At 33.8% G+C, this 15,294-nt stretch overlaps 1 protein-coding gene across 1 annotated transcript in view; it reads left to right on the top strand.

The window, feature by feature from the left end:
* The window catches only part of LOC106062318 (endonuclease/exonuclease/phosphatase family domain-containing protein 1-like), a 28,742-nt gene extending 13,691 nt beyond the window's left edge, over positions 1-15,051 (top strand). Inside the window, exons 3-9 of the mRNA XM_056035580.1 lie at positions 856-907; positions 1,379-1,486; positions 2,197-2,325; positions 3,167-3,305; positions 4,725-4,778; positions 8,644-8,784; positions 9,546-15,051. Of these exons, the coding sequence (XP_055891555.1) occupies positions 856-907; positions 1,379-1,486; positions 2,197-2,325; positions 3,167-3,305; positions 4,725-4,778; positions 8,644-8,784; positions 9,546-9,724 (802 nt within the window). The 3' untranslated portion in view covers positions 9,725-15,051. The remainder of the gene's footprint in view (positions 1-855; positions 908-1,378; positions 1,487-2,196; positions 2,326-3,166; positions 3,306-4,724; positions 4,779-8,643; positions 8,785-9,545) is intronic.
* The last annotated feature ends 243 nt before the right edge of the window (positions 15,052-15,294 follow it).

The raw sequence follows: 15,294 nt of genomic DNA, 5'->3' as shown, positions 1-15,294 counted from the left end.
TACCTTCTTACTACCGCCAATTCTCTGGCGCTCACTCTTTTCAAAAATGTCTTTGTTTAAATTCAAATCAACCAATAGATTTCAAACATACTAATTACGTCCCTTGGGTAAATCCTGACTTGAACGTCAAGTGTCTAAATTTGAGGATTAAATCCCGAGACTCATGTCGAGGGCTTATATTACTTTCAAAAAGTGAAATGTACAAACAAATTCTATAATGTAATCTGTGACATACAGTATCAAGTTGTAGACTGCTACTATGTACATAGGGGCTAACAAAAAACAAGCTGCATTATATGTGAACTGGTGAATGGGTTAGGGGTTTGAATACTTGTGATCATAGTGTAATCTTCTTTCACACACCAATATCCTGTTTTGTCAAACACCCAGGGTTTGTTCTTGGTATATGTGAGACCCTTCTTAGTAAAAGTTACGTTCTTATTTAATGTGCAGACATCAAGACACCTCAATTAGTTCTTTAAGATGCCACAATGAGACCTAGGCCTCAACATCTCACTAAAGTGGATCTTTTTTAACTTAACTGTCACTTTTTGATCACTGTATTCCTCAGATGTTAAGTGAATTCTGGATGAAACCAGCTTAAGACAACTTGGAGATTAGATTACTCATGTCACTAAACCAATTTAAGAAAATTGTATGCTATCCTCCCCTTGTGTCTTGACATGTTCTCTCATATTCAGGCAAAAACACTCCCCAGATAACACTGGACTTCATTTAATACACTGTTTACTATTTCCTGAATTATAAATAAACTTGATATAATGCAAATAAACTATTGATTAACATCTGATTCTATGTCATATAAATAAACCATTGATTAACATCTGATTCTAGGATAGGTATATTAGCTGTTCAAGAAGTGGCAGACAAAAAAGCTTTAAATGAAGTAAGTTTTTTTTGTTCAAGTCTGTCTCTACTGTTGTGTTGGCCAGAAAAGAAATTCTATTTCGAACACTTTATTTACTCATTTCATTTATTAATTTTGAATTCATTCTTAATAGAAACTAAGTCACTAATATTAGCAATAATGAGACAGGTCTATCCTTTCTCTAAGAGGCAACAATCTTCTTTACCTAAATCACCACAGAGAATAATAAATTGAACAATCACTTTAAAAAAATAACAGTTTACTGTTTGGTAGCATTGACAGCGCTGAATTGTAATGTAAAAAATATCAAGCCTGCTCTAGAGTATTATTCTGTTAAGTAAAATATAGACCTCCTGTTGGTATAACTCTTTAAATTGATACATTTGCCATTCATTAGTTTTACTCTTATGATGATAAAAATAGCAAATGCTGACTAAAGCAAGCTTTTTGAATTGGTGAAATTGATTAACTATTTGTGACCACCTACAGATTTGTCAAGAACTCAATTCACCAACATTACCGAATGTTAAAAAATGGAGTGGAAGACGTGGCCAGTGGGCGTGTGTAGTGTCTGAGGCTACTGGCAGAATGCATCAGGTAGATGACTTGAGATCTGTTTTTCTGGGTTTTTTTTTTTTTTTGAAATACTTATACTTCTGAATATTTCAACATTAATAAGCAATTTCTTCTGGCTGCATTTAATTTAGTTTTTAAAACAGAAATACCATTTATAATCATTTTGATGGTATTTTGAAGCAAACATTGGTTAATTAAATGTCATGCAATTGTTAATTAAATGTCATGCAATTGTTGACTGTAAGGACAGCCAGTTATTGGGTTTTGCTTCTGATTGAAGAGAGCCTACATTTCAAACATTAAAGAAAAAGGATTAAAATAGATTAGGAATTTTTGGAAATGTTAGCCTGTTGCTATTACAGTTCAGAGACACCATTTTTAAAAGTTCATTCCATATTCCTATATTCAAATTTAGCAAAGTTTTTTTAAGTCTATGACATAGCCCCTCCTGCTCTGTTCATCCAAATTACTTGTAAATAATACCAATAATATTATTTTTTATTTTTCATATGTGTGATATTAATTTTACTGTAAAAAAATCGCATAATGATTTCTTGACATTTATAAAAACTATTGCTATAGATATTAATGTATACTTATCTTTTTTTTTCCTTTCTTTTAAGCTATTGTACAATAATAATATTTATACAGTACCATTAGAAATATATCACAGATAGCCCACATATTTTTATCCTATTTCCATTGTCTTTATTACCTGTGTTTGCCCTCAGGGTTCGGAATTCAATGGTTTCCTGTATGATAAATCTCAAGGCATTGAGCTAGTCAGGTCATGTTTGGTTGAAAAGGAACCTGGAAAAAGTAAACCATTCACCAGGTTACCTTTTCTTGGTATTTTTAAGGTAAGCCTTTTTTTTTTTTTGTTTTCCTAAGTATAAAAACTAATGTCTAGGTATTTCTTTCTTTTTAGAAATGGTAAGCTGGTAAGAGACTTTAACCTAAAAATTCTGTGCCTGAATGAAAAAAAAAATGGACCAAGATAATAAATGCAATATGGTATTAGAGCCAGCGCAGGAAAATGTGTGCGTCTTAAGCGTCTTATTTTGGCAAAAAAATTTGAGAACTTTTATATTCTAATTAGACCAGGACACCTGTGTTCATTGACACAGACATGACGTCATAGAAAAATGACAATGTTTTCCTATAGCTTCCTATAGCTTCCCAAGATTTATTGAACTAGGAGCGGCACGATGTGGCCCTGCATTGTACTGATGTGCCGAAAAAATCCAAAACTAGCACCTTATTTTTTTTTTGGTTGCAACCCTGCTTTTTTTTTCTTCTTGTGTCGCATGCTATAACTTGCTCTGTTCAATCTCTTTTGTGGATCTGTTTTGAGAGGGGGTGTATGGGAGAAAGTTTTCTACTGGGAGCTCAGCAAACATGGCTCGGCTCAAGTCAAAATACGAATTTAAAATTCCTGGTCCACTTCGGGGCTCCGGTTTGAGCCCCTGTGTTAGGTAGTCAATTTTTTTAGTCTACTCAGCCACACATCATTAGTGTAAAAGAGTTTATGCCACAGTACTGTTTGGGTCATTTACAAAAAAAATTCATCACCTATATTCTAACTAAAGATCGCATTCATTCTATGTACTATGGCGGTATTATTGTAGTTAGTCATGGTCATTTGACTCAAAGTAATAATTAAAGGTAGACAACTCAGAATGTTACTACTTGTTGTTCCAGGTCAATGGCAAATTCGACTGTGTCGTAGTGAGTGTTCATCTGAAAGCCACGGGTCTTAACAACGAAGATTTGGATCGGACTGAAAAGGAGGCTGGCACTGTGAGTGACCTTGTGGATGCTATAAAGAAGACCCTAAAAGGTCAGTTGTCTACTACTTCTGCTAAGACAGGGGTTCCCAACCTGTGGGTCACGACCCCTTAAGGGGTCGATTGACGATTTGCCAGGGGTCGCCTAAGTCCATAGAAACTATGGATTTGTATTGTCTATTCTTCTATTGCTGTATCTGTGTGTGGGAGGAGGGTCGCATCAGAGTGGGGGATTGTAAAAAGGGGTCAACGAGCTTAAAAGGTTGAGAACCATGTGTTAAGTAACTCCTTTTTTTTGTCTATCAATTCAATCTTGACATCTTTCTTTCCTACCTTCACATCATCTACCTGAGGCTAGATATGGCAATGTCTTTGATTCCAAAAGATGAGTGCAGTGTTTCTAATAACTAGGTTTAACCCAGTTGCGACCCTAAGGCAGTTTGCAGCACTCAGTGCTACACTCTGGCAGAACCTGCGACGCCGCTGACCCCTAACTGTATCAGCACTGCCGTTCCTTTATATACATCAGCTGCATGGAGTGGGGGGAACTGATGTGTGGGCGACATCGTTCCGACCACAACATTCATCTCATTTCCATGAGATGATCCTTAGTCGCTTTGTAACTGAAGGAGGCCATATATATATATATATATTTTGCTACATCTGATGCAGACAAAGCCTTTGTTTACCAGGGGTCAACTTAGAAATTTTTTAGTCCTCTGTGACTGTCTTTGGCTAGTGCTTTTCTTTGGGCCTCATATGTGTGTCCCTTTATCTTCATGACAGCTCTCCAACTGTCTCTCTAAGACAGGGGTTCTCAACCTGTGGGTCGCGACCCCCTTGGGGGTTGATTGACAATTTGCCAGGGGTCGCTATGACCATCGAAAATATGGATTATTGTTGTCTATTCTTCTATTACTGTTTGTGTGTGGGGGGGGTCGCGGCAGAGTGGGGGATTGTAAAAAAGGGTCGCCGAGCATAAAAGGTTGAGAACCGCTGCTCTAAGAGGCCAACTGCTGCCAGGTGATTTCCTCTGTGTTGATTTTTTTTAGTGTTTCCAGGGGCACTTCTTTTATGACTTCCTCCTTGCCAAAAATGATCGCCTGGCATGCAAACATCCCCACACAAGATAAGTGTCAGACCAATCGCAGCTGTCACATCGTCAGTAGTGATTTTATACTGTCCACACCTGTCTCCAGCATGACATGATTATTGAAATGGTACTCTTGCCAGTGTATATCCATTATGATATGAAGGCACTTAAGGCTAATACAGATTTTGTATTCAAGAGCAGGGAAGGTCAGCTCAAACTTATTGTAGGATTGTGTTCTATCTCTTTGTAAAGCAATGCTTATTAAATATTTGTTTTATGCAAACTGCTTTCTCTATTCAGCTTTGTGAAGTCTTTTCTTTTTTATTGACATTGGTTCCATATTTTTAGAAAACCTTTTCTGTATTTTTATATTTACCAGGTGAAAATGATATCATTATGGTTGGGGATTTTAATTTGAAACCAAATGCTTCTGGTAAGTTGTGTTTTTAAAATCTCTCTCTTACAAAAACTAAAATTACAGAGTAAAGTAATAAAAAAGTAAAGCTTTCTTTAAGAACATCTGATCATTGGGGGAAGATGAAGTTAAGCTTAAATCTGTTTCTATGGACAATAGTAAAGGAGGGTGTCATAGTACCGGCACAATGCCATTAAAGTTGGGCGGATTTGAACTTGGTACCCCTCTGCTTAGAAGCCAAGAACTTTACCAGTTGGCCATCTCACCCCATAAGTACATAACCAAACTGTAATGGCCCATCTAACTGTAATGATCTGCTAAACTTTACAGTGCAATCAGAATGGCACGCAAGAAAAAGACTATTGAAATATTGTTTTAAATTTTCTTTTGAAGGAATTCAGTTCTTGTTATTTGTTTCTGTGATGAGGAAAAAAAAAGTACACATTTTAATTCATCTAATATATAAAGCAGAATGTAAAACGCATGTTTGTATGTATGCATGTCCTGCATGGAAATCAAAACCATTTGACCATACTTGATAAAACTTAGCATAAATGTTCCTTAGATCATAGCTGAGACCGTAGTGTATGTTTAATGTCCCCTCCCCCACGACTGGGAGGCCCTAAAAATAAAATAAAATACCTAAATTTATCTCTATTAAAGAACAAAACTTTTTAACAAATCAGGTAAACCCATCACAGTATTTATATTTGCTCAAATGTTGGCTAAAAGGGTAAACCTATTTTCATACTCTTATTTTATTTTATACCAGCAATATTCCCAACTAATGTCCGCAGGCTGCAAGTAATGTTTGGCTAGTTTAATAATATTTATACAATAATGTGAATACCAATATCTATAAGTCAAAAACTTTCACACAAATCTTGTATTAAAAATCAAGCAAAACCCAGACAAACACTTGACACTGTGTTCACATCTTTATTGGAACTATGTTTTGAAAATGTGAATACTATCTGGTTGTCCATCAAGACATTGATATTATCCTAGGTTTTTTTAATGGACCAAAACAACAACAAAGTGCACAAATATTGAGTTTGAATAGGTGACTTATTTTTCACATGACCTAAATAGTGCAGTGGCATGAACTCTTTTACCATAGAGGAAAAATAAAAAATTACAACCTTTTGTTGACTAGATGAGAGCAAAGTACGTCTGCTACATCAACATCCTGTTTGGTGTGGCAGAGAGACTAAGGGGAGAACATTCTAATAAGTTTGTGACATTTCAAATATTATTTAACAATTGGTCTGGCTTGGTTATCTTTTTAATCATCATTACATTAGAAACAATACATGTAAGCAAATTAAATTTGTTGAAAATGAAGACCAAATAAACACTAAATGAACTTGTAAGTTTGAGATCAAATCTAACAACATCCTGTTTACTGTTATAGTTGACAACTCTTTGCATACAAGTGACAAGTTTGTTTGAATCCTTTATCATATCTCTCTAATGTTGTGTAGGATGGTCTTTCACTTCATGAATGACTGAATCCTTAAATAATTGTTTGAGGATTTATTTGTTTAGTACACACCATATGGGTTGATTTTTAAGCCTTGACTCAATTTTCTGGGCCCCCTGATATTCTAATAAAGTAGCAAATGAGAAGTAAATGACTGAATAGCTCTTTGAGGTACAGATGAAAATATTTAATACAGTGTACCGAAAGTAGGATAATGGTAAAACTTGATGTAGTAAACATGAGCGGTAAGAATAATTACAGATACTGGTGATAGAATAAACAAATGTGGATAATATGAGAAAAGATTGTGATCAACCAATCCACACCTTGCGTCACCAGCCACAATGTAAGCATATTCAGGCTCCATGATCTGCTATCATCCACAACACTGGCTCATCACACTCAGATCATAGAAAGTACAGCAACCAACAGTACAACGCTAGCCCAAGCTAGTTCCTCTATAAAAAATAAAGAACACACACTCTTGCACTAACATCTAACACTACGCCAGGGAATATTGAAACTATTAAAACAAACACATAAATCAAACCAAGCCTATCTTTCCCTAACCAGGGGGAAAACAAAGCCCAAAGATACAAGTGAAAACAATAAAAGAGCAAGAAATTCCAGTGTCTCAAAACACTGTCCTCTAACAAGATCAAAGAGAGAACTATTTACACAAAATTAAATGTGGCCAAAATTTTTAATGCTGCATTGTGCACGACACTACAGCAAATCATTTCAGCAATATTAGGTTCCAGTAAACCACTTCATAGACATTCAGGGATATTAGGTTCCTCAAACATCTAAGCCGCTTCACAGCATTTGTGAAATTCTTAAAACTAAATATTATTTTTTTTTGTAATTTTTTTAAAAAAGGAACTTTTTAGGTAAAGTATTATTTAATTTCAAATGTTAGACACACATATTGTTATGATCTACTGAAAATGTACGCTGGGGCCGCTTATGAATTGTAGAGGTCATCTGTTTCTGTGGCCCATGGTTAACCAGGGTGTCGTGTGGCCAGCACAATGACCAACCACCTTTACTTTTTCCCAACTAGTGTCAGGTAATCATTACATCTGAGTGGACTCAGAGTTGCCCTTAAGATCCCAAAATTAAAAATCCCAGTCTTCAGGATTCGAACCAAGGACCCTCTGGTTCAGAAGCCAATGCTTTACCATTCAGCCAATGCGCCTCCTACTTATGAATAGAGATTTATATATGTCGGCAAGAAGTTTTCCCTACCCTTCTTGTCCTTGAACTTGAGGCAAAAACCTGCCCCTGAAAAACTTACAGTGTTGAAAAATAGTAAAACTATTGTGGACAGTGAAATGTATATACTATGAGAAAGTTTTTTAGCCTAAAATAAAATTAAAAGCTGATTTACCAAAGTTTCAATTGTTCAGTGCAAGAAAAATCCCCTTGTTTCTATGGCTGATGTTAGCAACAGAAATCATTTAGGTCAATACACCCCCATTGAACTAGGTATGGAATCGCAGCTGTGTTGACCCAGTGGATTCATCCCAGAGTCTGCATCAGTACTTGACTTATTCCTGAGAACACTCATGGGATAATAAGGCTGCAACCAAACACCCTCGAACTTGGTTCTTCATCTGCTCCCATGTCATTCCTGTATCCTTAGCTTTGCTGATGACTAACCTCTTGCAGATCACAAAAAAAAACCCAGCTAACTACACATACTCTCTAGCCCAATGATGTTTTTTAGCTGTATGCTAAAATATGTTTTGAGAAATTACAAATATTAACATTACTTTTTGCAAAGCTTATATCAACTCACTCTGTCTGTCTGGTAAAAATTGGTGCATGTTATTTCTCCCACAACCAATGCAAACACATTATTTCTTCTACACCCAATCTGGGATTAAGCTTTATTCACAATTATTTCTTTTACATAACAAAACAAAAATCAATGATAAAGACTAACCAATTAGTTACTTTGTTTGGTATTGAACAAGCAAAATAAATTGTACTTGGCAGATGTGGTGGTATAAGATAAATTAGTCCCTTTGCGGTTTGAGCCCATGTGTTTGAATTCAAGTCATACTACTTTTTAATGCATTTAAAAAGCTATCACATTAACATTTACCTAGATACCTCCTTGTTTCTTCCCACACCCCTTCCCCAATTGGTCCAGACAAGTGATAGGATCATAGGGCGTTCAGAAATTTAAAAGCCTGAAATTGTGCTAAGCAAAAAAAAAATGGTAATAATATTTCTAATCACACATTTATTATAGTGAGTCTAGCTCTATTACAAATGTAATTACATGACTGATCCAAACTAATTCTAACAATTTAACTTTATATAATCTTTTGTTCTGTTGTTTTTTAAATAGTACTTTTTATGTTTTTCTTGTTTTATGATCCTGTCATTTAGCCTTCAAAGAGCTAGAGAACAAAGGCTACATCAATTGTATCCCGGAGGACGCCTACACAAACATCAGCAACAATAACCCTGCGGGCAGTAAGAGTTATGACAACATTTGGATTAGCAAAGAGACCCAGCAAGTTTTCACAGGTGAACTTTGACCTTTTCTTCAGTTTTGTTTCGTAACTCTTTTGTCTCATGACTCATACTGTGCTGGTTGGAAAGTTTAGACATTTCTGGATAGGTGGCTGCCTGGTTGTATTTTATTTTTAGGCTATGGGTTTTAACACTGTCTGCCGCCATCCCCCGACCAGTGGGAGACTTGGGTTTGGGTGTAAAATTTTTAAACTCTGAACGAAAACAAGCAAAGTTTTTACATTTTTACCCTAGCTAGATCTAGGTCTAGTTTGTATGACAAATGACAGTGGAGACATTATTAATTTTTATTTGCGAGGGGAAAGTCTTGTCAAGTCATTTGTACACAACTATAGCCAGCTCACTACCTAAAGTAATATAGGTCAAGAATTATTTTTTTCCGTGTTGCCAATTTATCTAATTTTGTTAGAAGAATAAATCTTTTTTAGTTTCTCTTTATTACATGTAACATGTTATTAATTTTTGAATGTATGGATAAGTTTAATAATTATTATTTCAAAAAATATAAGTGTACGTTAAGCGAATATATGGAGATGTTGTGATTGAGGGGTATAGCACTTGGAACCGGAAGTCCCATATTCGAATCCTGGTGAAGACTGTCCGTGGACCAGTCTAAGGGCCGATTTTGAGTTTGTGTTTCCATACACACTGTCTTTGTAACCATGTTTTAAAAATTATATTAATTCCTTTTGTTGTTAATTTTATTTTTCTGTTTTTTTTTGTTTTTTTTTAAATTTCTCTTTGAATGCCCACAGGTTTTAGCAATGTGATCAGGGAAGGCTTGACTAGCACATGGATCCCCAATGGATGGACATGGGGTGGGGTGGTCAGTGACCACTGTCCAGTCTACGCCCAGTTTTATTCCAACGTTGATTTGGACAACGGAGATATCACAGCAGATCAAGTTAAGTTTTCAATATCTGGCAACTCCTAACTAAGTAATAGTTTAGATAGAAATGTTATGAATATTATTGAACTTGTATGCAATCATCATAAACTGATGAGCACTGGGAAATGTCCTATGAACTATGGTTGTGAATTTTTCTTGCTTTATATTTCCCTTTGTTCATGTTTCAACTTTCAGTCTTGGAGTGAAAATATTTCAGCCCATGGTAATATTTAGAGAATGGACATTTTCTTTCTAATTTACTTTAAATTCAATTTGCTTAGCAGTAATTCTGATGGAAGACATTTCCTTTATTAAGAAACAAAACAAGGAAGAGAAGGAAAATTATTTCTAATTTGCTTAGCAGTAATTTGATCTTTTTTAATTTACTATCAGTGTGTGTTTTTTTATACCATCTAATTAGAGAACAAATTGTGGGTGTGTGTGTGTTTCATATTTAGAAATTTTACTCTCATACTCATTCATTGACATTTGCCATGCAATAATTGAACCTTGCAATTCAGTTTTATATGGTTTAAGTTATGCTGTTATGTTCGTGGCATGGAAAAACAACACTTAAGCTTTTAGAAAACTGAATATTATTGCATTTTACTCTGTAAAAAAATGTATGCTTGTGAAAAGCAATGCCACGCATGTTACAGCTTTAGTGATGCGCTGGTTGAAATAAACCCAAAACATATGTGTGTGTGACAAAGAAAGTTATACATTCTCTCTTCCGTTTGTTCTTCACACATCAGATTGATTGTGTGTTGTAACTGATACATTGTTGATTGTTTTTAATTGTCAGTTATAACATATATTGTTGATTTTTTTTTATTGTTAGTTACAACAGATATGTTATTGATTGTTTTTGACTGTTTGATAGAACAGATATGTTGTTCATTGTTTATCTGGATGTATGTCTCTGAAATTACAACGAATGGCTCAGGTGGAGATTTAAATTGTCGTCTTAAACTCTCGTTCACCATTTCCTGTGTTCGTCTTTCATATGCTTCAAATTATGAAAACATTTGTTCAAAAAAAAAGAAAAAAATCTTTGATCAAATTTTAACAGAAACAAATATTGTTTTATCCTTGTTGACAAAAGTGCAATTCAGTTGATTTCATGTCTTTACAATCTTGTATCTTGTTTTCTGTTGGTTTGGTTATAAGATTATGCACTATAAATAGCCATAAGAAGACAGAAGAGGCATTGAAAATTTCGTTAAAGTCAGTTAAAGTTTGCCTATCAAGTTATAACATAAGATTTGATAAACAGCTTTTTCTAGAAGGGCTATATATAGCGCATTGTAAATAGCTACAACCTGTTTACAGTTTGACCTGTTTGTTGTAAATCTCTATTCAAATAATCAATGGTTTCTTGAATACTTACATAATAGTATGTATAATAATAATAAGGCTTCAACTGTGAAGATTAATGAGGAATGCAGTATATGTGTGTTTGTAAAATATATATATATATATTTATATATATATGTACTTGATATTGAATCCATTCTGTCAGTATTTATTTCTGTAGCTAAGATACAGGAGAAATAACATTTTGTTTAAGTGCGGTTAGTCTTAGTTTTACTTTTGATCTTTTGAATAGTATCCTGGCCTTGGTTGTAATGCTTGGTCTACATCCATTTTAATGCTTGACCTACATCCAGCAATCCTGATGCTGTCTTAGCTGCGATGGGCAGGCCACATCTGCAGAATGGAAGCAACTAAGTAATTCCTTTATGGTCAAATAATGAAAGGGAAGCGCCACTTGATGACAAAAGTTGTCGTCATTGAACTTAATAGATGTTAAATACTCCAAATGTGTGAAGTGTTCCATTAAGGAAAAGGTTTGGGAACCACTGGGTTACATGATCATGTGTGCAGGAGAGACCTGCTTCAGAAAAATCAAATCTAAATCTAAACTTTCTTCAGTGATTCCAAATTCAAGTTAGTGCAAGTTTCAAATAAAGGCAAGACTATCTATAAATAAACATTTATTTGTATAGCTTTAAGTCAAAATCAAAATCTGGGATTTATGAAATATCTGTGCAACTATATTTTTTAAACTATCTGTACAAATTTACAAATCTTAACCTCATACTCAATTTGACACTGACATGAAGCCTATCATTGGAATGAGTTTCCTATCGAAGTGTTCCAACACAACAGTAACCTTTAGGATTTATCTAATTGTAAATACGTGTGTGTTTACTTTCTACATTATTCTATGCATTTGTGTGAATTTACTCTTTGTATACATTTTTTAAAATTATTTTTTAGTCTTTTATCCCCCCTTTTTTTTATACAAAATTTACATTTATAATGTATTTTAATATTTGCTTCATCAAAGTCAACTTTAAAATGCAGGTTTTTTTTTAGTATTGAAATGTTTGTCAGGAATACAAGATTTTAGTCTCTCTTTAATTAAGGATTAGACTAGGTTGCGAACGTTCATAACTTTTTAAATGGTTGGATTTGAATTGTTTTTATGGTTAGAACTGTTTGTCGATTTTTAAAAAAATTTCATTTAAGTGTATGTTTGTTATCTTTTTAAAACCAAGATTTCTCTTATTTTTTAATTATTTATTGTTATAGTTATGTCTACTACTGTACTGTGAACCCAAACCCTTTGAAAACTTTTTGTTGTCGTTTACATTTTACTTTTCACTCTATCCTCTATCACCGTCCTGTGTTTTTCCCAGATTTGATGTGAACATTTTAGAATAACCTTGACCCTCACTACAGTGTTGGGCTAGCAAGGCTTATAACAGGTCTTGAACGTTGTTTGTTCAGATGACACACTACGCTGCTCTTTTTCTTAGCTATTTGTGTCATGCAGATTTTAAAGCATCGTTTTTTGTTTTTTTTTTATTCTGACCTTTTTTAAACTACATTTGACACAGATAGAAAATATGTTGCCTAAGGTCCGTGTTCGGCTCATGCTACAATGCAATCCATCTCATCCAAACTTTGACCCACAATATAAAATGAAATCACAGAGGATCATTTCCATTGGGCTACGGCTAGATGAATTTGTGTGGGGATGAAGTGGTAATTGTGTCAGAAGAGGTTATGCCCCCCCCCCACACACACACACAATAGCTTACATTTTTATTTCTTTCAAAGAATTTTTTTAGAAATGTTTTAGACTTGACCATGTTGTACTGAATTATAAAAAATGATTTTAATTTTGTAAAATTAAGATGTTTTGTTATAATATCTATTTGTTCTAATCTGAGAAAAATTTCAAGCAAACATTTTTGTGAAATAAGTTTTAACAACTGTTTACATTGATAGCATAAATATGTTTTGACTTAGCAATAACAAAAATCAACCCTGGGATTGTGCGTAATGAAATTTATATTTTGCAGGTCTACATAAAAAACTAACAAAATGTGCAAGCCTTGAAATGTATGAATTGTTGAAAAGTTTGTATGAGTTGGATGGTGAATATGGTTATTTTTACAAATGATAAGATAAGAATATGTACCTAACACTGCACATGTATCTCCTGACAGTTACCAGACTCAAGCTTTGGGAGAGAATATCTGTGTTTTACCTCATGTTTGTAGTTACAGGCAGTCTGTTACGCTGGGACAGACTGTGTAATGTTTTAGGTGTCAAAAATATTTCCTAGAATTAAAATGTAAAAGGTGGTGTTCCTTTATTATGGGAATCTGATGGACATTGTATCTTAGGCAGACCCTACTACCACTACAGCCCAACATAACCAACACCCTGTACGGCAGTGCTGAACAAATGAAAAAAAAAACATCCCACTATTTTTCCCTGGCACAGTCTGTAAAAGAGCTCAGCAGCAAAAAGCTGGCTAGAAGAAAAGGAACAATGGACATTGTATTCATTTCAATTGTTATGTGGCAAACAATTTGCTTTCGGATTACCTGGCATCTGTTTTAGCATCTGTTTTACCTTGTCATGTTTGTTTGACAAAAATCTGGCAAAGACTGCAAGATGAACCTAAGCAAGTCTTGGGCTCCATTGTGTTTTGGCTTTGTATTTGCCCTGTTAATTTTTTTCTATATTTTGGTAATGCAAGTTACACGTTTGATCACATGATTTAATATTTGTATAAAAAAAGAAATAGAGTAATTCTGTATATAAACTGTGCCAGTGTTTTTCTCCATGTGCCAGATGGTAATGTATTTCAAATGTTTTGCTAACTTGTTTTAGTTTAAGATATTTGTTAACATTATTTTTTGTTTTTGTCATCAACTATGCAATAGTTCTTTTGTGCACAAAACTTTTTGCTTTGTTTTTTTTATTATTTATTTTATTTATTGAAATTGAGTTAACCCCCCCAAAAAAACATGCATAGATTTAATTTAAATATGACTTTGATTTGTTATTGGTTTTTGCATTATATAGTATTATAATTTCCAAACAGACTGGAGTCAAGATATCAACTTTTAAACATAAATAGCATACAAGACATACACTATGCATAATTGTGTGGGTTGAATGTGTAACACTATCATTTCATTGTGTTCTGTTTGTTTGAAAGATGTTACTATTGAAGAACTATTGAAGAACTATTGAAGAACTAACTCTTACTGCTTGAAGAATTCAGACATTTTCAGGTTGTCGTGAACAGAGCTTATAAGATTTTGTTTAAGTACCAGTGTACATCATGATGTGGAGATTTTTGTTCATTTAACTCTGACAAGAACTCTTAATTGGCTATTCTTTTTTTTTTAATCCTTAGAGGTTTTATTATCTTCAAATCTGGGTTTATAAGAAGTTTCACTTTACAAACTTTACAAATTTGTTTAAACTCAATAGTCAATTAATTTTTTAATTTTTATTTTACTAAACTCTACTTGGCCTACTTTAAAGTTTATCTTCCTGAACACATAGAGATGTGGAGTTGGCAAGTAAGCTAAAGCTGCTAAGCAGTAAGATTTTTAGCTAAAAAAGTTATTTTTTGTTTCAGAACATTATAAGAAGCAAACTATCTAAATGATTTGTTTCACTGTACAATGATTCTCTCTTATATTTTTTTGGCATGACACATGAAAATATTATTTCACATAGTCACCAGGATTTCTGAGTGAGAATCAATCAACAGTTTTGTTTAACTCATTGAATCAAAGTTGTTTTTGCTAGAAACAATTTATAATGTATTATTACCAATGCATTTTATATCTATTTTTTGTGGGGTGGGGAATTCCACCTTGTATAATCATCATGACTTGATTTTTCTGTGTGTTATAGTCTCTTACCATTAAAAAAATAGCAATAAAGATCAACCAGAACAATATTTTTAGCAACATCTGTATTACCATGCATTTTGGGAGAGAAAGAGTGCTCTTCCTTGCAAGATCATCATGACCTGAGTCTTTTTTTTTTTTCATAGTCTCTTGCCATAAAGTAATCCAGAGTTGTCTACTCTTTTGAATAAGTATTAATATTCTAGTCTCTTTTTTTTTTTATTAACAAACTTTTGTTTCTCTTATTCATGAGTTTGTGGTTTAACTTTTTATATGGACAAGAGTTCTCTTCATGATTGTAACTTTAGATTTATGATGATTGACATTGTTTATATATATTTTTTTTAAAGCGAGACAAAGAATGTTGATTTCTGTGGTTAGAAT

Source organism: Biomphalaria glabrata, chromosome 7 (assembly GCF_947242115.1).
Source record: "Biomphalaria glabrata chromosome 7, xgBioGlab47.1, whole genome shotgun sequence".
Taxonomy (NCBI): domain Eukaryota; kingdom Metazoa; phylum Mollusca; class Gastropoda; family Planorbidae; genus Biomphalaria; species Biomphalaria glabrata.
Note: the sequence above shows the minus strand (reverse complement) of the source record. Positions and strands in the feature narration are given on the sequence as shown.